We start from the raw sequence: 18,899 nt of genomic DNA on the forward strand, positions 1-18,899 counted from the left end.
GTTGTAAATGTCTGACAGATGATCTTTTCAATGCATACATTTTTCTGTGGTTCTACTATTGGTATTTTCTATGGTTCTATTGGATCTTACTTTATGCAGCCTCTTTTATGTTCAGGTTTACTGAGCACATCTCTAGGCAATGCCCTGGAAATATAGTATCTAGTTTACTGGTGTTCACGCTAGTAGTTCTACATAAAAACTGAGTTTTTATGGAAGCCACACAGGAAAACTGTCTGGAGAACAGATTCATATTATGTGGTGATGAAGAAATTTTTTTCTTCAATTCAAAACTATGATCACTGTAATTAGCATTCAGAGAGTAGATCAGCTGTACCTCACACCCTCCGCAACACAGGTGGGTTTGCAGGATTAGATTGAGGTCAATGCAGCCACAACTGGGAGGCAGTTAGGGTGCCCACGCTGTGCGGTGCGAGTGGTCAATCTTTGGTTGCCTTTAACACGTCTCTCCCCAGCTAAAAACTGAGGAACAGAATGGTGGAAAGTTCTGACGCTATCTAGTTACAGAGCAGCAGAGATGGAGACACAGTTCACATAAAAGACCTCATGCAGGAGCTGGCACAGGGTAGGTCTTGAGGAAATGTTCATCTGGGACCCCTCCCCTTTCACTGCTATAGAAGGCTCTTGATGTCTTGATCAGCTCCATGAGGTGGCTGCCCTGAACCCCAAAGCAGGATGCCTGCCCCATTGTGCCCCTGCTCCCGCACATACGGAGCCAGTTCTGTGCCACGAGTGCACGAAGGTGAGTAGGAAGTGAAGGGAAATACTCCTAAGCCAGCATCGCTTCGGAGCTCACACAATATCTCTGCTAAGCCCTTCCATGATTTGAAGGAATGCATAGAAACAATGCTCCCAGTGTGGTACCTGGAGAAGAAGACAGCTGAGTATAGCCTGATTTAGCCAGGATTCATTTACCCCATAGACAAGGGGTCACTGTGGTGATGCAATTGATGAATGCACATTCCTGGTTTTAGGCTCAGGCTGATTGCTGTCTAAATCCCAGCTCTGCCCTCATTAGCTATAGGACCTGGATTAGATGTTCTACCGCCACGAGCCTCAGTGGCCAAACCTGTGAAACGTGCACACGGATCCCTACCCCCCAGGCTCCTGTTAGGGTGCAGTAAAGGCACACAGGCTTGGAGAAGTGTCTGGCACGAGGGCAGATGCAGTAAATGTTAGCTCTACTTGCTCCTCAACGTTTCCGCCAGATTCCCATCTGGAATCGCCACCGGATGCCTCACAATTTACTTCTCAGCACAAACAGAATGCTGTCCCAGTGCTTCTACTCCATCTGAAGAGAAAAGGGACTTGCAAGTTCCTTTCTGGTCTTTCTCTTCCCCTGCACTGAAGAGATCAGAAGCTTGGAGTCATAGTTAAAACCACAGATTCTTGCAGCTACAGAGATTTACGGGATCGCCTGCTCCCACCCCTTATTTCAAAAAGGAGACTGAGTCTCAAGGAGGTTGAATATTGCCCAAAGCTGTTCAATTGCAGGGGTGGAAAATGCGTTATCTACTTCTGATTCATTATTAATTTCATACCAAGAAGCTGAGCTTCAAATTGGCAGTGGGAAATTATGTCCCTGGGCTAACAATTAATAATAGCTAAAACTTATTTCGTCTTCATGGGGGTCTAGGTCCTATGTTAAGTACTTATATGCATTCTCATATTTAGTACTCATGAAAAGAAGTCACGGTATTATTTCCACTTTGTAAGTGAGTAATTAGAGGCAGCGAAAAATAAAATTGTTTTCCCAACGTCACACACTGCTACACGGTGTATAGATCCAAACTCACTAAGTTCTACAGCTCCTGGTCCTGAGGAGAGATGCAGACACGGCGTGACAGATGTGACAGAAAGTGCTGGCTACTGAGTTCCCACTTCACAGAGCTTACTGCTCCCAACCCTGGCAGCCTGGTTCCGTCTGTAATGGGAGAGTGATAGTGCCTGTCCTCTGCCCACCCTGAGCGGGCAGGTGTGTGAGGCCTGAGGAAGAGCTTAGTAATTCATCATTCAAGTGTCAGTTATTTACAGGCTAGTCACCTGTTGGAGGAGAGGTAGCAGAAAGGTTGGGGGCAGAGAGCCCTGCAATGCTTCCCGGCAGACAGGTGGTACCGTATGAAAGCAGCAGGCTGGGTCCTCGAGGGAGGGGAACACGGGAGGAAGACTATAAGGCAAGCTTCATGCCCCCATGGAGCTTCCTGGCCTGACCCTGCAGGCCACAGATAAGTAGAGAACATGCATATTCCTCTTTCTGCCCTTCGTGTTTCCCCTCCTGGCTTACACAGGGCTAAAGATAGACTTGAAAGCCTTTGACGATCTTTAACAACTCACATTCCAAATTTAGCCTCGGTGTCAGGACAAAATTGATCTACTGGATTTAAGATCAAAAAATTGAGATGTTTGGTCCCCTAAGGTAACATAATGCATGCTAGGAGAAATTTCCAGTGGTTACCCTCATTTCCCTCTTTTTTGAAAGTTTTTTTTTAACTTTTACAAATGTTTATTCATTTTTTGGAGAAAGAGAGAGAGAGGGAGAGAGACAGGGTGCAAGTGGGGGAGGGGCGGAGAGAGGGGGAGACAGAATCCGAAGCAGGCTCCACGCTCTGAGCTGTCAGCACACAGCCCAATACAGGGCTTGAACTCACGAACCGAACCGTGAGATCATTACCTGAGCCAAAGTTGGACGTTTAACCGACAGCCACCCAGGCGTCCCTCAAGTTTTTATTTTAATTCCAGTTAGTTAACATAGTGTTATATTGGCTTCAGGGGTACAGTGTAGTGATTCAACACTTCCTTGTTCATTTCTTTTATTCTTATAAATTGACTTGTACCTTCTTTAAGCTACATCTCCAGTGAAGAGCTGCTCCAAGTCAGCACCTGGCACAGGATCTTAAGGAGACCAGACTGCAAATGGGGGCAGGGAACGTTTGTGAAGCTTAAAGGAGCAGGGATAATTTTCAGGACAGGGGAGACCGCTGGATACTCTAGCACTTGACAAGGCAGTCTGGCATGTTTAGTTATCCTCTGTCAGAAATATTTATGCAGGGAGAGAAAAAACATTCCAATTCTTTAAGAGAATGTAAATAAAACGAGGGGTCCCGTAAAGCTTGCTCTCCCTCACAGTGCTCCCTGCACAGACTGTCTTCTGGCCTCACCAGTGTTTTCTGCAGCCATTACAGCAAAGAAAGGATTGAGGAAAGGGACGCTTCTTTGCAAACCATACTGTGGGTTTAAAACAACTCACTCATGCTCAATTCATTTAGCAATCCCAGCATGAACGAATAGAGCTTTGGTGGGGGAGAGATACTTAGAAAAATATTTTAACAATTAGCAATCTGTTTATACACAAATAACTTTCAAATCTTGAGGAAATAGGTAAACATTCTCATTATTTCCCAGATAATTCAGTTTCGTGCAAACATTGAACGGAAGATAAAAATGCAAATGAAGCCATATTTTAGATACACTAGGAGAGTTCTCACTTTAAAACCTCCGTGCTATTCCCTCAAATGAAGTTTGCAGGCTTGTATTTCACATTCGTTGACAAGAGGCCAGTGCGGCTATGCACTGCGGTTCACACGGCATGGGAGGGTGGTAGGAAAGATGGAGGAAAGTGGCAGCATTTATGGAAAGTCCTAAATGCTAAGACATTTGGACTCTGTGTGTGTACATAATGGGCAATCAGTGAATCTCTCAGGCACCCCTCAATTTATAGGGAAGGTGGGAGAGGAGCAGATGTTAGAAATAGAAGGAAAAGATGAAATAAAGAGCTTCAAAACAGGAGGAGGCCCACATTGTCATATTCTTCACTTCAGAGACATCAGGGGAATGAGAGCTGAACGAACAGGTGAGGAGGAAGGAGAAGCACCAAATGCTAACCATTCTTGCCAATTGACAAGAGAAATTTCAGAAAGAGTTAGGAGAACAGCTTGAGGGAATAGCTGAACTGAGGAAGATTCTCTGGAGGAACCTTGTGTGGGGGAGTGGGATACAGAAATTTGTGGAATGGGAAAAATCTGAAGACCTAAGAGACAGCCCACAATAATGCATGGGGGAAGGGGAAAGAAATAAAATCAAGAACACATGTGGATTTTGCACTAATGCCTACTAATGGCTAAAATAAAAAAGACTGACAATACCAAATGTTAGGGTATGAAGCATATGGATCGCTTACCATTGTTGATAGGAGTGCAAGTGGTACAATTACTCTGAAGGACAGTTTGGCAGATTCTTAAAACATTAAAGATACATTTACTTACCCACAATTCTACTCCTAGACGTTTACCTACAAGAAATGAACGTACAAAGACTGGGGGACCTGAATAGTCATAACATGAATATTCATAATCACTCAAACCTGCAAACAAACCAAGTATTCAGCCACAAGAAAATGGATAAACAAAATTACAGTATATTAACACGATGGAATACTACTCAGCAATAAAAAAATGTAATATGGAACCACATGAATAAGACTCAAAACACTATGATGAGTAAAAATATCCAGACGCCAAAAAGTACATATTAAGGATCAACTTTCAATGAAGCTCTAAAGCAGGCTAAACTAATCTATGGTGAAAAGAATCAGAATGACTGCCTCGAGGGGGGAGAAATTACTGGAAAGAGGCACGAGGGGTCTTTCTGGAGTGATGGGAATATTCTATGTTATCCTGGAGGTAATTATGAAAGTATATAGAATTGTCAAAATACAGATTTGTGAATTTTTTCCATGGTAATTATGCCACAACCTAAAAAAATACAAATAAACAACACATAAATAAGATGTAAGCACTGGCCTTGTTAAGGAGGCAAGACAGTGTCTCCTCCCTTGGAAGAGTAAAAGAAGAGATAGTCTGTCGACATGCAGGGAATTTTGAGATAGGAAGAAGGGAAGCTGAAAAAATTGACCCTGAATGACTTGAATCTTCTTAGTAAAAGTAAGGGATGATGTCATCTTCTGCATGTGTTTATGAACACGGAGGAGGGGAAGAAGGATACATGTATTAGGAAAAGGAAAAAAAAAAGGAGATATTATAGAATCATAAGGGATGAATCTCTAGCAGCTTTAACTCCTGACCCTGTTTGGTTTCACAATGCTCTCTTCAGAGTTTTGTTAGCTTTGTTTTTCATCCCTAACGCTTGACAGATTACATGACAGTCTAGAGCATACATTCCTGACAGAGGTGAAAATTGCTTCTTGGATTGGAGGTAGCGCTGTGAAAACAATATTAGATTACATATAAAAAATAAAATTAGATAGGACAATGGTTTGTGGTCTCCCAAAGCTCAACCCCTACGTAACAAATCTTATTCTTGAGTATTCATTAGGGATGGAGGTGATTAGGGAAAAATGCTTTAAAAGGCTTCGAGGGTGAGGGTGGCGGCTAATAATGAAAACGAGTTGAGAAATATTGATCTACAGAAAGCAAAATGCAGGCAATGGGATACACTGAGTTAGGAGCCTGGTCAGGCAAGTAAATGATAGTCAAGGTGTGAAAGAGTCTATGTTGATGTCACATGCATGAGTGAAATAGATAAATCAGAGATGAGATTATAAATTATGAATATAAAAATCAGAAAGAACAGAGATCCTAATAATGGAGAAGAGCAGGGTCGGTAGGAATGAGGGAGTAAGAGGAGAGTAACACTGGTCGTGGAAGGCACAACAATACTAAGGTCTTAAAAGAAGACAACTTGGAGGGCGCCTGGGTGGCTCAGTCAGTTGAGCATCCCACTTCGGCTCAGGTCATGATCTCGCGGTTGGTGAGTTCGAGCTCCGCGTCGGGCTCTGTGCTGACAGCTCAGATCCTGGAGCCTGCTTCAGACTCTGTGTCCCCCTCTCTCTGCTCCACCCCTGCTTGAGCTCTGTCTCTGTCTTTCAAAAATGAATAAACGTAAAAAAAATTTTTTTAAAGAAGACAACTGAACACAGAGAAGAGCTAGAAGGTGGCAGGTCAAAATCATGACCCCATCAGAGGGTTAGTAGGGACAACAGAGGGTGAAAGGGAAGATGGGGGAGAGGTAAGAGGTTAAGGTCAAAGAGGAACATCAGAATTTAGGTGATACAAAGTAAAAAGGTCTGTGTAAAAATCCCATGGCATGGCCATGTTGGTGGGTGCCCAAGGTAGAGTAGAACCAGAGGGTCTAGGGGTAAAGCTGGCAGAAGAAGTGGGTGACTGATTAAGTTGGGGAGGGGCTGTAATGGGATTGAGACTACACATAAATAAGGTTGGAAGTACCATGAATACTAACAGATCACCATGGCGGTGGGGGCAAGGAGTGAGATTTCACTAGAAGGAAAGGGTGCAGAACTTGCCCACCCAAAGCTGACATCCTAATGTAGCAGAAAGGAACTCCAAAAGCTTTTCTTTATCCAATGGGCTGGCATTTTGAATTCCCAGAGGCTTCAGTTGAAAAGGAGAGAAGAGAACTACCATCTTGAATGTATCAATTCCTTTTTATAAAATAAAAGGTGGTGTAGCTAGTATCAGAGCTATAAAGAAATTTATCCCAAACATTTAAATTTATTCAAAGATAATGGTCACCCTTCTTTCCATGTCCTTTTATTCTTCAGAATTTAATTTTCTAAAGGACCAGACTAAAGAAAATCAAACATATTTTTTCCCAAATTCAACTTATATATAGTTCAATTATTGGATATCCCATTTCACTTTCTTCTAAATTTGGATTATAATATTTATTATAATACCCATTAACACCCAAATCCTCTCATGTGAATAGAAGGTAGTTCTGGCAATGAGGGAGGTATGCTATATAATTCTTTAAGAGGGTCTTTTCATATTCTGTTTCAGTAACAAACACTAGCAGCTATTTTCCCCAAGCAGTCACAAAAATATTTTCCTACGCCCTGAATGTAAATATCCGATTATATTCTCTTGAGCCATGAGGGACTTCTGCTCTTTTCAACCATGAAAAGTTTATGCTAATCTTGCCTATTTTCTTTTATGTTTTAGGCTTCAAGCAAAGCCAACAATAATTAATATAAATTAAGAATGCTGGCATGGATAGCTGCTCCTTATCAATCTGTCACACTGTACATATGCTGCACAGAATCATAATAGATTAGCTTCAAAGTCCAGTGAAATGGTCATGAAAGAGGCCAAATATATTTGGATAGCATTCATTGAAATCTATTGCTATGAACAGGTCTAAAGCTACATGTCATATAATTCCAAGAATACAAGTGACATTTGTCCTCAGTGCCACACGATTTCTGGGATGGTCTGACAGAATCACATTTTATTTAGAGCTTCTGGCCTGGACAAAGACTTAATTTCTCTCAAAGTCAAAGTCATTAATAAAGGTCTATGCTGTGCAATACAGCAGCCACTAACCACACGTGGTTACTGAACACTTGAAATATGACTAGTCTGAAAGTAAGAAACATACACTGTGTTTCAAAGATTAATTGTAAAGAAATACACACTAGCTCAGTAATATTTTTACGTGTTCAATTTTAAAATTAATTTTTAATACAAATTACACACTAAAATGACAATATTTTGGATATACAGGGTTAAATAGAATGCATTATTATAATAATTCCACCTTTTTATGTTCTGAAATATGGCTGCTTGAAAATTTTAAGTCACAGATTCTGGCTCTCATTACATTTCCATTGGGCGATGTGGCTCTAGGCTGTATCCCAGTTTTGAGGCAAGCCACAAGGAGGCAGTCGAGTGTGGTCAGACAGCTCTAGGTTCAATTCCCATGCCTTCTGTTACTTGGCTAAGGGACCTTGACACATTACTTCTCCAAGCCTTAGTCTCTTCATTTATAAAATAGGAATGATGACAGTGCCCTGCTCTCAGCGATGAGCAAATCTAACACTTGTGCCTAAATAGGTGCTTGGGTTCTCAGAATGTGTATTAAGTTCTAGATTACAAAAAAGGGCACAATTTAAAAAATTAGCTGCCTGATGAGAAACAGATAGGGCAAAAATCTTAAGTAGCAAAATGGATCAAATCAAACAAAATTTAAAATATTCTTATTTATTTATTTATTTATTTATTTATTTATTTATTTATTTATTTATTTATTTTTGTCTTTGACCCACTGCTAGTAGCAGACATATATTAAGGTTAAGTAGAAATGAAACTCAGAGTTAACTAAATGTGGATTAGCTCTATTTTCTGAGTTACCTCTCTCTGCTACTGGGGGGTATAATGTAAACAAATGTCACTATCCCCCCCACCCCACCCACCCAAAAAAAAACCATGATGGGTCTTTCTCCCAGAAGGCAATCACATGCTGTCAAATAGCTGAATATGAAGTAATTCTTGGATTGGAGAGGTATTTGGGCAGCATGGGTCAAGGTAAGTGAATAGAATAGGAATCCAAGGGCAGGCATTCAGTCCTAGGTCTGACAAGGCCTAGGCCAATGTCACATGAGATCTCTGAGCCTTGGTTTCTCCGTGTGTAAAACGGGGATGCAGATGATAATACCTCTCACCATAGATTAAAGATTAAATAATGCATATGAAAACACTTATCTGTAAAACGGACAGTATTATATAAATGTTAGCTATTAGCATGCTTTTATTCTACTGAATTGTAAAAGGAACTACATAGATACAGCCACTCTGCTTTCTGGTGTAAATGAAAAGAACAAAAGGCAAACAATGGTGACTTTGTACAAAGCACTCAACTTCGCAGGACCCTGGTTTCCTCTTCTTCCCTGTCTACTTTAAGGAGTCACGAGGAGAGCCTCCTCAAAAAAACATGCACTCAGAAAAGTACAGTCTTACACAAATGAAAAGCATTGTCTTTGGTTTGGATAATCAACAAAAGTTGATTTGGACAAAATCTCTGACAAAGAGAGAAAAAGTCCGATGCTCAGTATCCAGGAATCCCTCCTACTGTGAAGAGTAGCCATTGCCATGCTCCAAAAAATAATCCCTTATCCTTTTAACTCACAGATACTCATTCAAGCTAATAGTGGAATAATATATGAATTGAAAAAGGAAGGGTAGAGTGTGCATCTCTTGTTCAGGTCTTGGCAAGATGAAATTTAAGGACCGTCTAACCATTATTTTCAAGTAGAGGCCCATTCAGCACAATACTGTAACCATAACTGCAGGACATCATTCCTAACAAGAACTGTCATTAAAGCTGGCTCTTTGGGGGAACAAATACTCATATGGTCTTTAAAATCAATACTATGCAATCCAGTTACCCCAAAAGACACTGATAGGACTTTATCCAGCCATTAAGTTACTTGGGCTAGAAGTTAGGACATAAACAGACCCAACAATGACTTTAAAAAAAATGAGTCCATAGAGCTTCACATAAAGAAATAAGAGCTCATAAAAATAGCAGAGTAATATAAAAGCACTCTATTGACCTGCAACTAGTTATCTGCAATAACAGAGAACTCATTTTCCCCATATCTCTTGATTTGTTATTATTTTTAATGGGAGTTAACTGGTAATAAAATGGTTTTTCTGTCACAGTGTGTACCATTCATTCATAGTTGTTTTTCATCAATCTCAATTTGTATCAAGTTGTAACAATAAATTATCTGATTCAAAAATTACATTTATTTGTTTTTTGCTGACTTATAGTTTTATTTCTTTCATTTTAAGTGTATTTTCCTCACATTTACTTATTTTTGTATAGTCTTCCTTGATTTTGTGCTCCTGTAAATGGATAAAGCCATTTCTAAACATAAAACTTCAGACTCAGGGGGTGCCTGGGTGGCTCAGTTGGTTAAGCATCTGGTTCTTGATTCCAGCTTAGGTCCTGATCTCATGGTTTGTGAGTTCGAACCCCACATCCAGCTCTGTGATGACAGTACAGCCTGCTTGGGATTCTCTCTCTCCCTCCCCCTCTCACTCTCTCTCTCTCTCTCTCTCTCTCAAAATAAATAAATAAACTTAAAAAACAAACAAAAAAACCCTTCAGATTCAGGATGGTACCTATCACATCATACCATATTAGAATGTTCTGTGATTAATCCACCCAATGCTTCTGTCCAAACGAGATTAGATAAAAACACACATTAACACACACATTAGGAGAAAGGACTATTATCTATCTATATATGTAAAATTAAAGGAGTAAACAAGAAGGTGGAGAAGGTGCATCACACTGAGTTACTGAGATAATTAGAGGACAATCCTGCTGGAGCACCTGGGTGGCTCGGTCAGTTACTCTTGGTTTCAGCTCAGGTCATGGTCTCACAATTCCTGAGTTTGAGCCCCACATCTGGCTCTGAGCTGACAGTGTGGAGCCTACTTGGGATTTTCTCTCTCCTTCTCCATCTCTCTCTCTCAAAAATAAACAAATAAACATTAAAAAAAAAAAAAAGACAATCCTGTTAGGGAGAGGCCAAAAGAACAAAGCAAACCATTCGCTTTAAAAGTACCAGATGAGCACTCTAGAAATTTAGAGACGTGGAAACCAATTCAGTAAGTGTGTGGACTGTCAGCATCCTAACGAGCATCGCTACAATCTCATTCCAAACATTTTCATCCTATTTCTGCTTCTGATGTATCATCACCAACATACCAAGACTCTGTATTAATAAAAAGACAAGATGCAAAAGTATCCCTGTGTGCTTCAGTCTTCAGTGACACTAATCAACCTTTTACTGGGCAGTGACAGTACCCAGTGACTGGTGACTATACCCGGCAGGTCTTCCTAAGAGTAAGACTTACCATCACTAAGTCCAGGCAGACCTTACTTTGTTTTTTTTTACTGCTAGTACACACTGAACACAAGCTGTGGTTCTGTCATTTGCCTACAGTTTTAGAGCAGATTGCTCTTCGTGGATAAGTACTTTTACAAGGTATACTCATGGAATACCTGGGAAACACCTTTCCAAAAAAAAATTGGGAAATGTCATATTCCATATTGCCTTCTTCAAGATTCACGGGGCATTTAGGATATTAAAGGTTCTTGCAAGAGGGGAGTCATCCTTGTCTAACTTGGCATTTCCTAAGTTTACCTAACCAAGGAGCCCTTCCCTATTCCTACCCCTCCACAGACAATCTGTGAACATATCTCAGAACTAACATGTCCAGAGAGACACTCTAGGGAAATACTCTTTTTGACTGATAAGGGATAGAGTTAATTTAGACGAATATGACCTCTTCTCAAAGCTTGGAAACGTTTATTATCCTACTCTAAGAAGAGGACTGAAGCACGACCAAATGACTGTTGAGAAAGAAAGGGGTGCCTAAAATGACAAGCGCACCTAATCGAAGGTCCACCTTGTACTTACTTGAGGAGATTCCCAAGATTGAAAAGAGCTCGGTTGTGCTGTGGATTTAGCTGGAGAGCCCTCTGATAGTAGATCTTTGCCTCTGCTGTGTCTCTTGTCAGCGTTCCGAGGTTGTTCAGGGCACTGGCGTGGCGAGGATACAACCTGAAAAATTAGAGATATTAAGCCAGGATTGTTCAAAAACTCCTCAGGTGGGCACAACAATTTACTTGTTTTCCTCCCTCCTCCACCCTAGGAATGTCACAACCCAAACAAAACACTGAATTCTTCCTTTATTTTAATGGGTTGTCCACGTGAAATTTTAATTATGTATGCAGCTGCAGGCATATAAATGTGGCTGAGAAGTACATATTTGACAGGGGTATATGTAAATAACTCCCAAATGGTGCAAAAATAAACAGTATACAAATCTATCAGGTTTAACCAAATTTTAGTCCTTTGGATCCTACAATTACTTTCAATTTGCTTTGACAGAAAACCCCTATTGCCTCACCACTTCTGAGTTTCTGGGCTGGTAGGACTGCTGACCAGCTGCCCATATAATGCCCACTATGTACATAAGACGCTGGGGGTTCTTTGGATGAGGGCATCTTCATGAACATATTTGGATTGGAAGATGAGTCAGACTGCCATTATTGGGAAAGGATAATACACACGATTTTCCCATAAAAATAAACTTTACTCCCAAAATGGCTTTTCATCTTGGCTCTCTTTTTCCATTTTACCCCCTTTCTCTCCTCCTATTATAATTTGGGTGCCAACTGGCCTGAGAGAGTTCTCAGAATGAAAATCCTGACAAACACTTTCAAAAAAATTAAGTAATTCACAAGGAAGTGAAAATGGCATTCCCAATGTTCAAAAGCAAATGTAAAGGAGGACTGGGGATACATCAGTAAGTCAAATTTATGCTGATTAAGGAGGGAAGGGAATCAATTTACTTCCATAACTCAAAACCATAAAGAAGGTAAATCCACACAGCTACATAGTTTAGTTGTTTCTGCTATACTTAGAGTAGAATATTTAGCAGACTAAGAGGTTCACTCCATCTCTGTCACCCAGAGTACTCAGAATAAGCCTGTGAAGCTGCTTGTTAATGTAGGAAAGCTAAGATAAGGCCCAAATAAAAATAGGATGTGTACTTGTCAAGTCTCTTGACAATCAAATGACATGCTTGGCCTCTCCCACTCTGTTCCACACCTTCTAAGATCAATTATATTTGGGAGCAGAAGGGGGTCCTATTTAAAAGGCTGACAAGACAAGTCTCATGGTTTGTCTTTTTAAACCTTTGCTTAACCCAAAGTTTCCTAGGTTTATTTGACCATGCAATCCTTCCCTACTCCCTTTTAGAGCAGCGATGAACACGATGAACATCTCTAAGAACTAGTATTTTCAGGAAGACATTACAGGTAATGCTCCTCATGACTGTCAAGGACTCTTCACAGGCATGTTATGCCCTCCCAAAGCTGGAAAGCCCGAATTACTCTCAATGGCTGCAGAGATTGTTGGAGAGAGAGATATTATGAGAGGAAGTTGGGGAAAAGAAAACATGCTGGGCCAGCACATGGCACAACTGTTTGCTTATCTCTGGTCACCTTTACTCAGGCAAAGACAACCTGAGGTCCCTGGTGGTAGCCCCACAACCCCAAGCTTCACAATCCTGAAGTATGGCAAGTCCTTGGCCTGAGGGACAGCAAGTCCTTGGCTCTCTTTCTCTGAGATGCCACTATGGGACATCAGAGCTATGATGAGAGACAGAATGCTCTTGTACCTGTTCATTCACTACATACCCACAAAAGTCTCCTGAGAAGCTTATGTCTAAGAATGATTTTGGAAGTGGTTACAGAGAGGATATCACTGCCAGCACTCAAATTCTTCTAAAGATTTATTATTATTTTTTTTGTGTGTGTGCAGGTGAAGATGTTGAGCAAAGCTCTCTGACTTCCCAAAGATTTAAGGGATGTCCAATGAATGCAGTGAGAGCAGTTCTCATTTCCCTGCTGACCAGCTGTAACAGAAAGCTTTCCGGGGACATCTGTCTTCTTAAACCTTGATCTTTTCCTTGATTCTTTAGGCTTGGGAGCCCTTGAAACAAATACGTGAGGTGAAACCACTACCTATGGGAAAGGACAGTCTAAATTCAATAAGATCTTCCACCATGGGCTCACCCATCTCCTGCTGCACCCATCTGCACGGTCAAGCAACTGCCCTCGGCACTGGCTCTCAGCCCACCTTCTCAAATTTTATGTTCCCTCATGATCCACTGTCACTTAAATAGTCATGCACTTTCAATTTCACTGAGTACAAAAATGTTTCTCTTTCTCTCTCTCTCTCCCTTTTTTTTTTGAAATCAGAAACAATATAAATCCACACCAAACTCAAAAACAAAAAAATCAGTGAGAAGGAAATAAAAAACAGATATAAGAAACAGATATAAGCACTATGAGGGAAAAGGCCTTTTTATGTCCTGTGCCCCGAGAACCTGTCTGCAACTGCAGAACCATGAGGCTTAGGACACGGATTCATGGCCAACCACAAATCCCTGCCAACCATGAATCAAGCCAGGGAAGATGCTCGGTGTTAACAAAGAGTCCTGATCCATTGAGGAAAGGGATTTCTAGCATCTACAGTGGTTTACTTAATCTAGTACCACTCATAGCCCTCCACTTGAAAAATGTGCAATATTGTTTATTCCTAATAGTAAGGGTTTGCTGGCAATATCCTCTCTCACTGGGTATCCGATTAGGTTCACCTAATCACAAGCAAGCACTGCATTATTTATAAAACAAAGATGAATTTCATTAAAAGAGTTCTTCAATAACCAAGTCGGCAAAAAATACCATTCCTTATGTTGAGTCTTAGATAGACAGAAATTTTCTTCAAACACATACTCTTTTCTTGTTTACTGAAGATCTATAGAAGGACAAGAGTTATTTTGTGCTTTTACTTTCCAAATAAACTTGGGTTTGAATTAGCATGGGTCTAATTCAATACTGAGGGCTCCAGGAAGGGAATTTTCTGCTGGAAAAATGAACAATTTAAGGGCTGTTTATGTTGCTACATCAATGGTCAGAATAAATTTAGCCCATCTTGACTTTGACTTCTACAGGTATGTTTTACAAAAGTTCTGTTAGTGATTGATTATTCCCTTCCCTATCTAAAAAATCTCAGCAAAAGCTTCACTGAACTAGAGTGGAGTGGTGATTTTCAAACCTATTGTTTTTCACATTTTAGTAGCTTTATTTACTTTTTAAAAGTACCCCACCCAACACCCTAGCAATCCTCAGTTTGTTCTTTCTTTTTTTTTTTTTTTTCTTCAGGAGTAGAATTTAGTGATTCATCACTTACATATAACACCCAGTGCTCATCCCAACCAGTGTCATCCTTAATGCCCCTCAGCCCTTTAGCCCTTCCCCCACACCCAACACCCCTCCAGCAACCCTCAGTTTGTCTCCATATTTAAAATCTCTTATGGTTTGTCTGCCTCTCTGTTTTTATATTATTTTTGCTTTCCTTCTCCTATGTTCATCTGTTCTGTATCTCAAATTCCACATGAGTGAAATCATGATATTTGTCTCTCTCTGACTTATTTCACTTAGAATAATACATTCTAATTCCATCCATGTTATTGCAAATGGCAAGATTTCATCCTTCTTGATTAGCAAGTAATATTCCATTGAATATATATACCACATCTTCACTATTCATCAGTCAATGGACATTTGGACTCTTTCCATACGTTGACTATTGTTGATAGTGTTGCTATAAACATTGGGGGTGCAGTGCCCCTTTGAATCAGCATTTTTGTATCATTTGGATAAATACCTAGTAGTGCAACTGCTGGGTCATAGGGTAGTTCTATTTTTCATTTTTTGAGGTACCTCCATAATGTTTTCCAGAATGGCTGCAACAGTTTGCATTCCCACCAGTAGGGTGAAAGGGTTCCTCTTTCTCCTCATCCTTGCCAACATCTGTTCTTGCCTGAGTTGTTAAGGTTAGCCATTCTGACAGGTGTGAGGTGGTATCTCACTGTGGTTTTGATTGTAGTTCCCTGATGATGAGTGATATTGAACATTTTTTCATGTGTCTGTTAGCCATCTGTACATCTTCTTTGGAAAAGTGTCTGTTCATGCCTTTTGCCCATTTCTTCACTGGATTATTTGTTTTTTGGGTGTTGATTTTGATAAGCTCTTTATAGATTTTGGATACTAATCCTTTATCTGATATGTCATTTGCAAATATCTTCTCTCATTCCATCACTTGCCTTTTAGTTTTGCTGATTGCTTCCTTCACTGTTTCTTTCACTTCCTTCAAAAAGATTTTTATCTTTTTTTTTTTTTTTTTTTTTTTTTTTTTTTTTTTTACTGTCATGGCTTAAGATTTATTCCAGCAAAGGATACAGTGCAGGAATAAAAGAAAAAGTATATATACAGTAAACCTTGGATTGCAAGTAACTTGTTCTGCAAGATTTTTATCTTAATGAGGTCCCAATAGTTCATTTTGGCCTTGCCTCCAGAGACATGTTGAGTAAGAAGTTGCTGTGGCCAAAGTCAAAGAGGTTGTTGCCTGTTTTCTCCTCTATGATTTTGATGGTTTCCTGTGTACATTTAGGTCTTTCATCCATTTTGAGGTTATTTTTGTGTATAGTGTAAGAAAGTGGCCCAGGTTCATTCTTCTGCATGTTGCTGTCCAGTTTTCCCAACACCATTTACTGAAGAGACTGTCTTTTTTCCTTGGATATTCTTTCCTGCTTTGTCAAAGATTAGCTGGCCATATGTTTGTGGGTCCATTTCTGGGTTCTCTATTCTGTTCCATTGATCTATGTGTCTGTTGTTGTGTCAGTACCATACTGTCTTGATGATCACAGCTTGAAGTCTGGAATTGTGATGCTTCCAGCTTTGGTTTTCTTTTTCAGGATTGCTTTGGCTATGCGGGGTCTTTTCTGGTTCCATACAAATTTTAGGATTGTTAGTTCTAGCTCTCTGAAGAATGCTGGTGTTATTTTGAGAGGGTTTGCCATTCTCTATATTTAAGAGTCTCTTATGATTTGCCTTCTTCTCTGTTTTTATCTTATCTTTCCTTCCCTTCCCCTACGTCTTTTTTCACATATGAGTGAATCGCTTTTGTTTCACATATGAGTGAAATCAGATGATATTTATCTTTATCTGACTGACTTATTTCGCTTAGCATGATAAACTCTAGTTCCATCCAGGTTATTGCAAATGGCAAGATTTCATTCTCTTTGGTTGCCAAGTAATATTCCATTGTATATAATACCACATCTTCTTTATCCATTCATCAGTCGGTGGACATTTGGGCTCAAACCTATTTTTTTTAAGATCAATGTGAACAGCTCCTGGATTTTCTTTCTCATAGTCTTACCAAACATTTGTGTTGTTTATGGGGACTCTCTTGTTATTTCTTAATTATTGTCTTTTATTTCAGTGAGTTAAATTCTTTAAAATGTATCATAGAGGAAATATGTTATATTGTCAAGTAGTTCCAGGGTATAAGGAAGTTTATTTTTCCTCTTTAACAATGAAACCTAAACATAGAGATAGAGTTCCTATGAACTGAAGAGAGTTTTTTTCAAATATCAGATAATTTGTATTCTTTTTTGCTAATGTTTATTTTGTGAGAGAGATAGCATGAGCAGGGCAGAGACAGAAAGAGAGAGTGAGGGAGAGAATCTGAAGCAGGTTCTGTGCTATGAGTGAAGAGCCTGATGAGGGTCTCAATCCCAAGAACTGTGAGATCATGAGCTGAGCTAAAACTAAGAGTCAGACACTCAACTGACTGAGCCACCCAGGAAACACTGGATAATTTATATTCTTGATAGGAACACATCCATTTGAGCATTTAAGGGGTTCTTAATTTTTACCTAGCAGTGTTTTCTTAAGCAGGATTGATAAAATAGGTAGTTGAGGATATATGACTCCCCTTCATTCCCAGTCACCTTAACTCTGAGAACCAACATTGACAACATCACTGGGGGGTGGGGGAGCAGGAATAAAAGAAAACGGGTCCAAAGGGACCTGGGATGTATTAATGATGCTTCACATTGTAGAGTACTTTTTCTTCCATTATCTCCTTTAAGCCTCCTAATTCTTTAAGTAGAATTACTGTACTATTTTAGAGTTGAGGAAAAAAATTGAGTAGGTAATAGATTAAAAAAAAAAATCTCAGACACATGTGTTCTGTTCCTGTTCCTGTAAATCTATTTATTTTCCCCAAACATTATGAGTCATTTGACCTTCAGCAAATAAATAAACTGCTACAAATTAGAGCTTCCATTTAGAATAATTTCTCCTCTTTTTCTTTGGCCAATCCATTCACCTATGATCTTATAGGAACTAGTTCTCAGTGACAGAAGAAGAATAAACTCAATACTCAGGACACTTGGCTATTGAGATTCTCATGCACTGGAAAAATTTGTTACCTGCTGTACAAAATAATCCTGGTACCTCGGAAAAGCATAGTATTAGAAAAAGCTATTCAGTGAGTGCACAAGATGTATATATACTCTCTCATCTACTGTTCTTAAGCTTTAACCTCCAGATCACCTGAAGATCCAGAGACATAAGATATATGTGACCAAAGTTTGGTTTTATATTTTCTTTCGGTCATTTACTTGGAGTTTTGTACAATGTGTTCAAAAGTTAAGGATGCTCTTAATTTTTTATCGTTTGATTACCCTATAAGGATTTCACTGTGCAAGCAATATTGTATCATGTGCTTCAGTTTGCAATTTCCTTTTAGAATATACACACCGTGATTTATTTGTCTGATTTTCACTCCACACATTAATTTATTTGAGGTTAACTATGCCAAGGGCAGATGCTTATTTTCTATTTCCTGCTGAGAAAAAAAAAATCCAAAAGAAAAACATGGCTGGGAAAAAAATTCTACCATAAAATCTGAATTTCATTGGACTAAAAAAATGTCCAAAGCAAACTTTATTTCAGGAGTCAGCAGCATATTTTCAACCAGATTAGTCTCTGGCACTTTTTAAGTGCTTTCCTGTTATAAGATTTGAACTATCATGTCACTAAAATGTACCAGGTAACACTGATTATTGATCTGCTTTTTTACTTTTTTGAAATTGCCATTAACAAACAAGTCTTACCACTTTCTTTTTGTACTATTTAAGATAGCTTTGGAAAAAACCTCACAAGCAATTTTGGGAAATGTGACACACTCTCTAAAGAGGGCCAACTAAATTATCTGACCTCTCACAATGGATGACTTCTCACAGTGATCCAGAAGGACTCCGCCCAATTGATTTTCAGAGATAATTTAGAGTAGAACCCTGTTCTCTGATGCCCTCAGGAAATGAGTCATTTTAAGTGGCTGAATTTTCCTGATTCCTGACAATTTAACTCTAGAGGTTGGGAAATGTATTCAATTAAATACGTCTCTGCTTTTTGAAATAGAAAATGGTAAACATAATTTAACCTTTCTCAGAGGCTTGGGGTGATTGTAGTGACCTTTGGTTTTTGTGGCAGATGGTGGGGAATTGCTCTGGTGGAGTAGAAAAAAAATAACTGTATTTGGAGTCAGAAGCCATGTGTGACTTTCTAGCTATGTGATTTTGAATTTATGTCTGTCCTTTAGTTGCTTTCTCTATAACAGTAAG

General features: G+C 39.5%; 1 protein-coding gene across 4 annotated transcripts in view; it reads right to left on the bottom strand.

Moving 5' to 3' along the window:
- The window catches only part of TMTC1 (transmembrane O-mannosyltransferase targeting cadherins 1), a 284,126-nt gene that overhangs the window by 46,282 nt on the left and 218,945 nt on the right, over positions 1–18,899 (bottom strand). For all 4 annotated transcript variants that reach the window (XM_043562234.1, XM_043562232.1, XM_043562230.1 and 1 more), the window contains one exon: positions 11,267–11,410. In XM_043562234.1, coding sequence (XP_043418169.1) covers positions 11,267–11,410 — 144 coding nt within the window. The remainder of the gene's footprint in view (positions 1–11,266; positions 11,411–18,899) is intronic.

The sequence above is a fragment of the Prionailurus bengalensis genome, chromosome B4 (genome assembly GCF_016509475.1).
Source record: "Prionailurus bengalensis isolate Pbe53 chromosome B4, Fcat_Pben_1.1_paternal_pri, whole genome shotgun sequence".
NCBI classification, from domain to species: domain Eukaryota; kingdom Metazoa; phylum Chordata; class Mammalia; order Carnivora; family Felidae; genus Prionailurus; species Prionailurus bengalensis.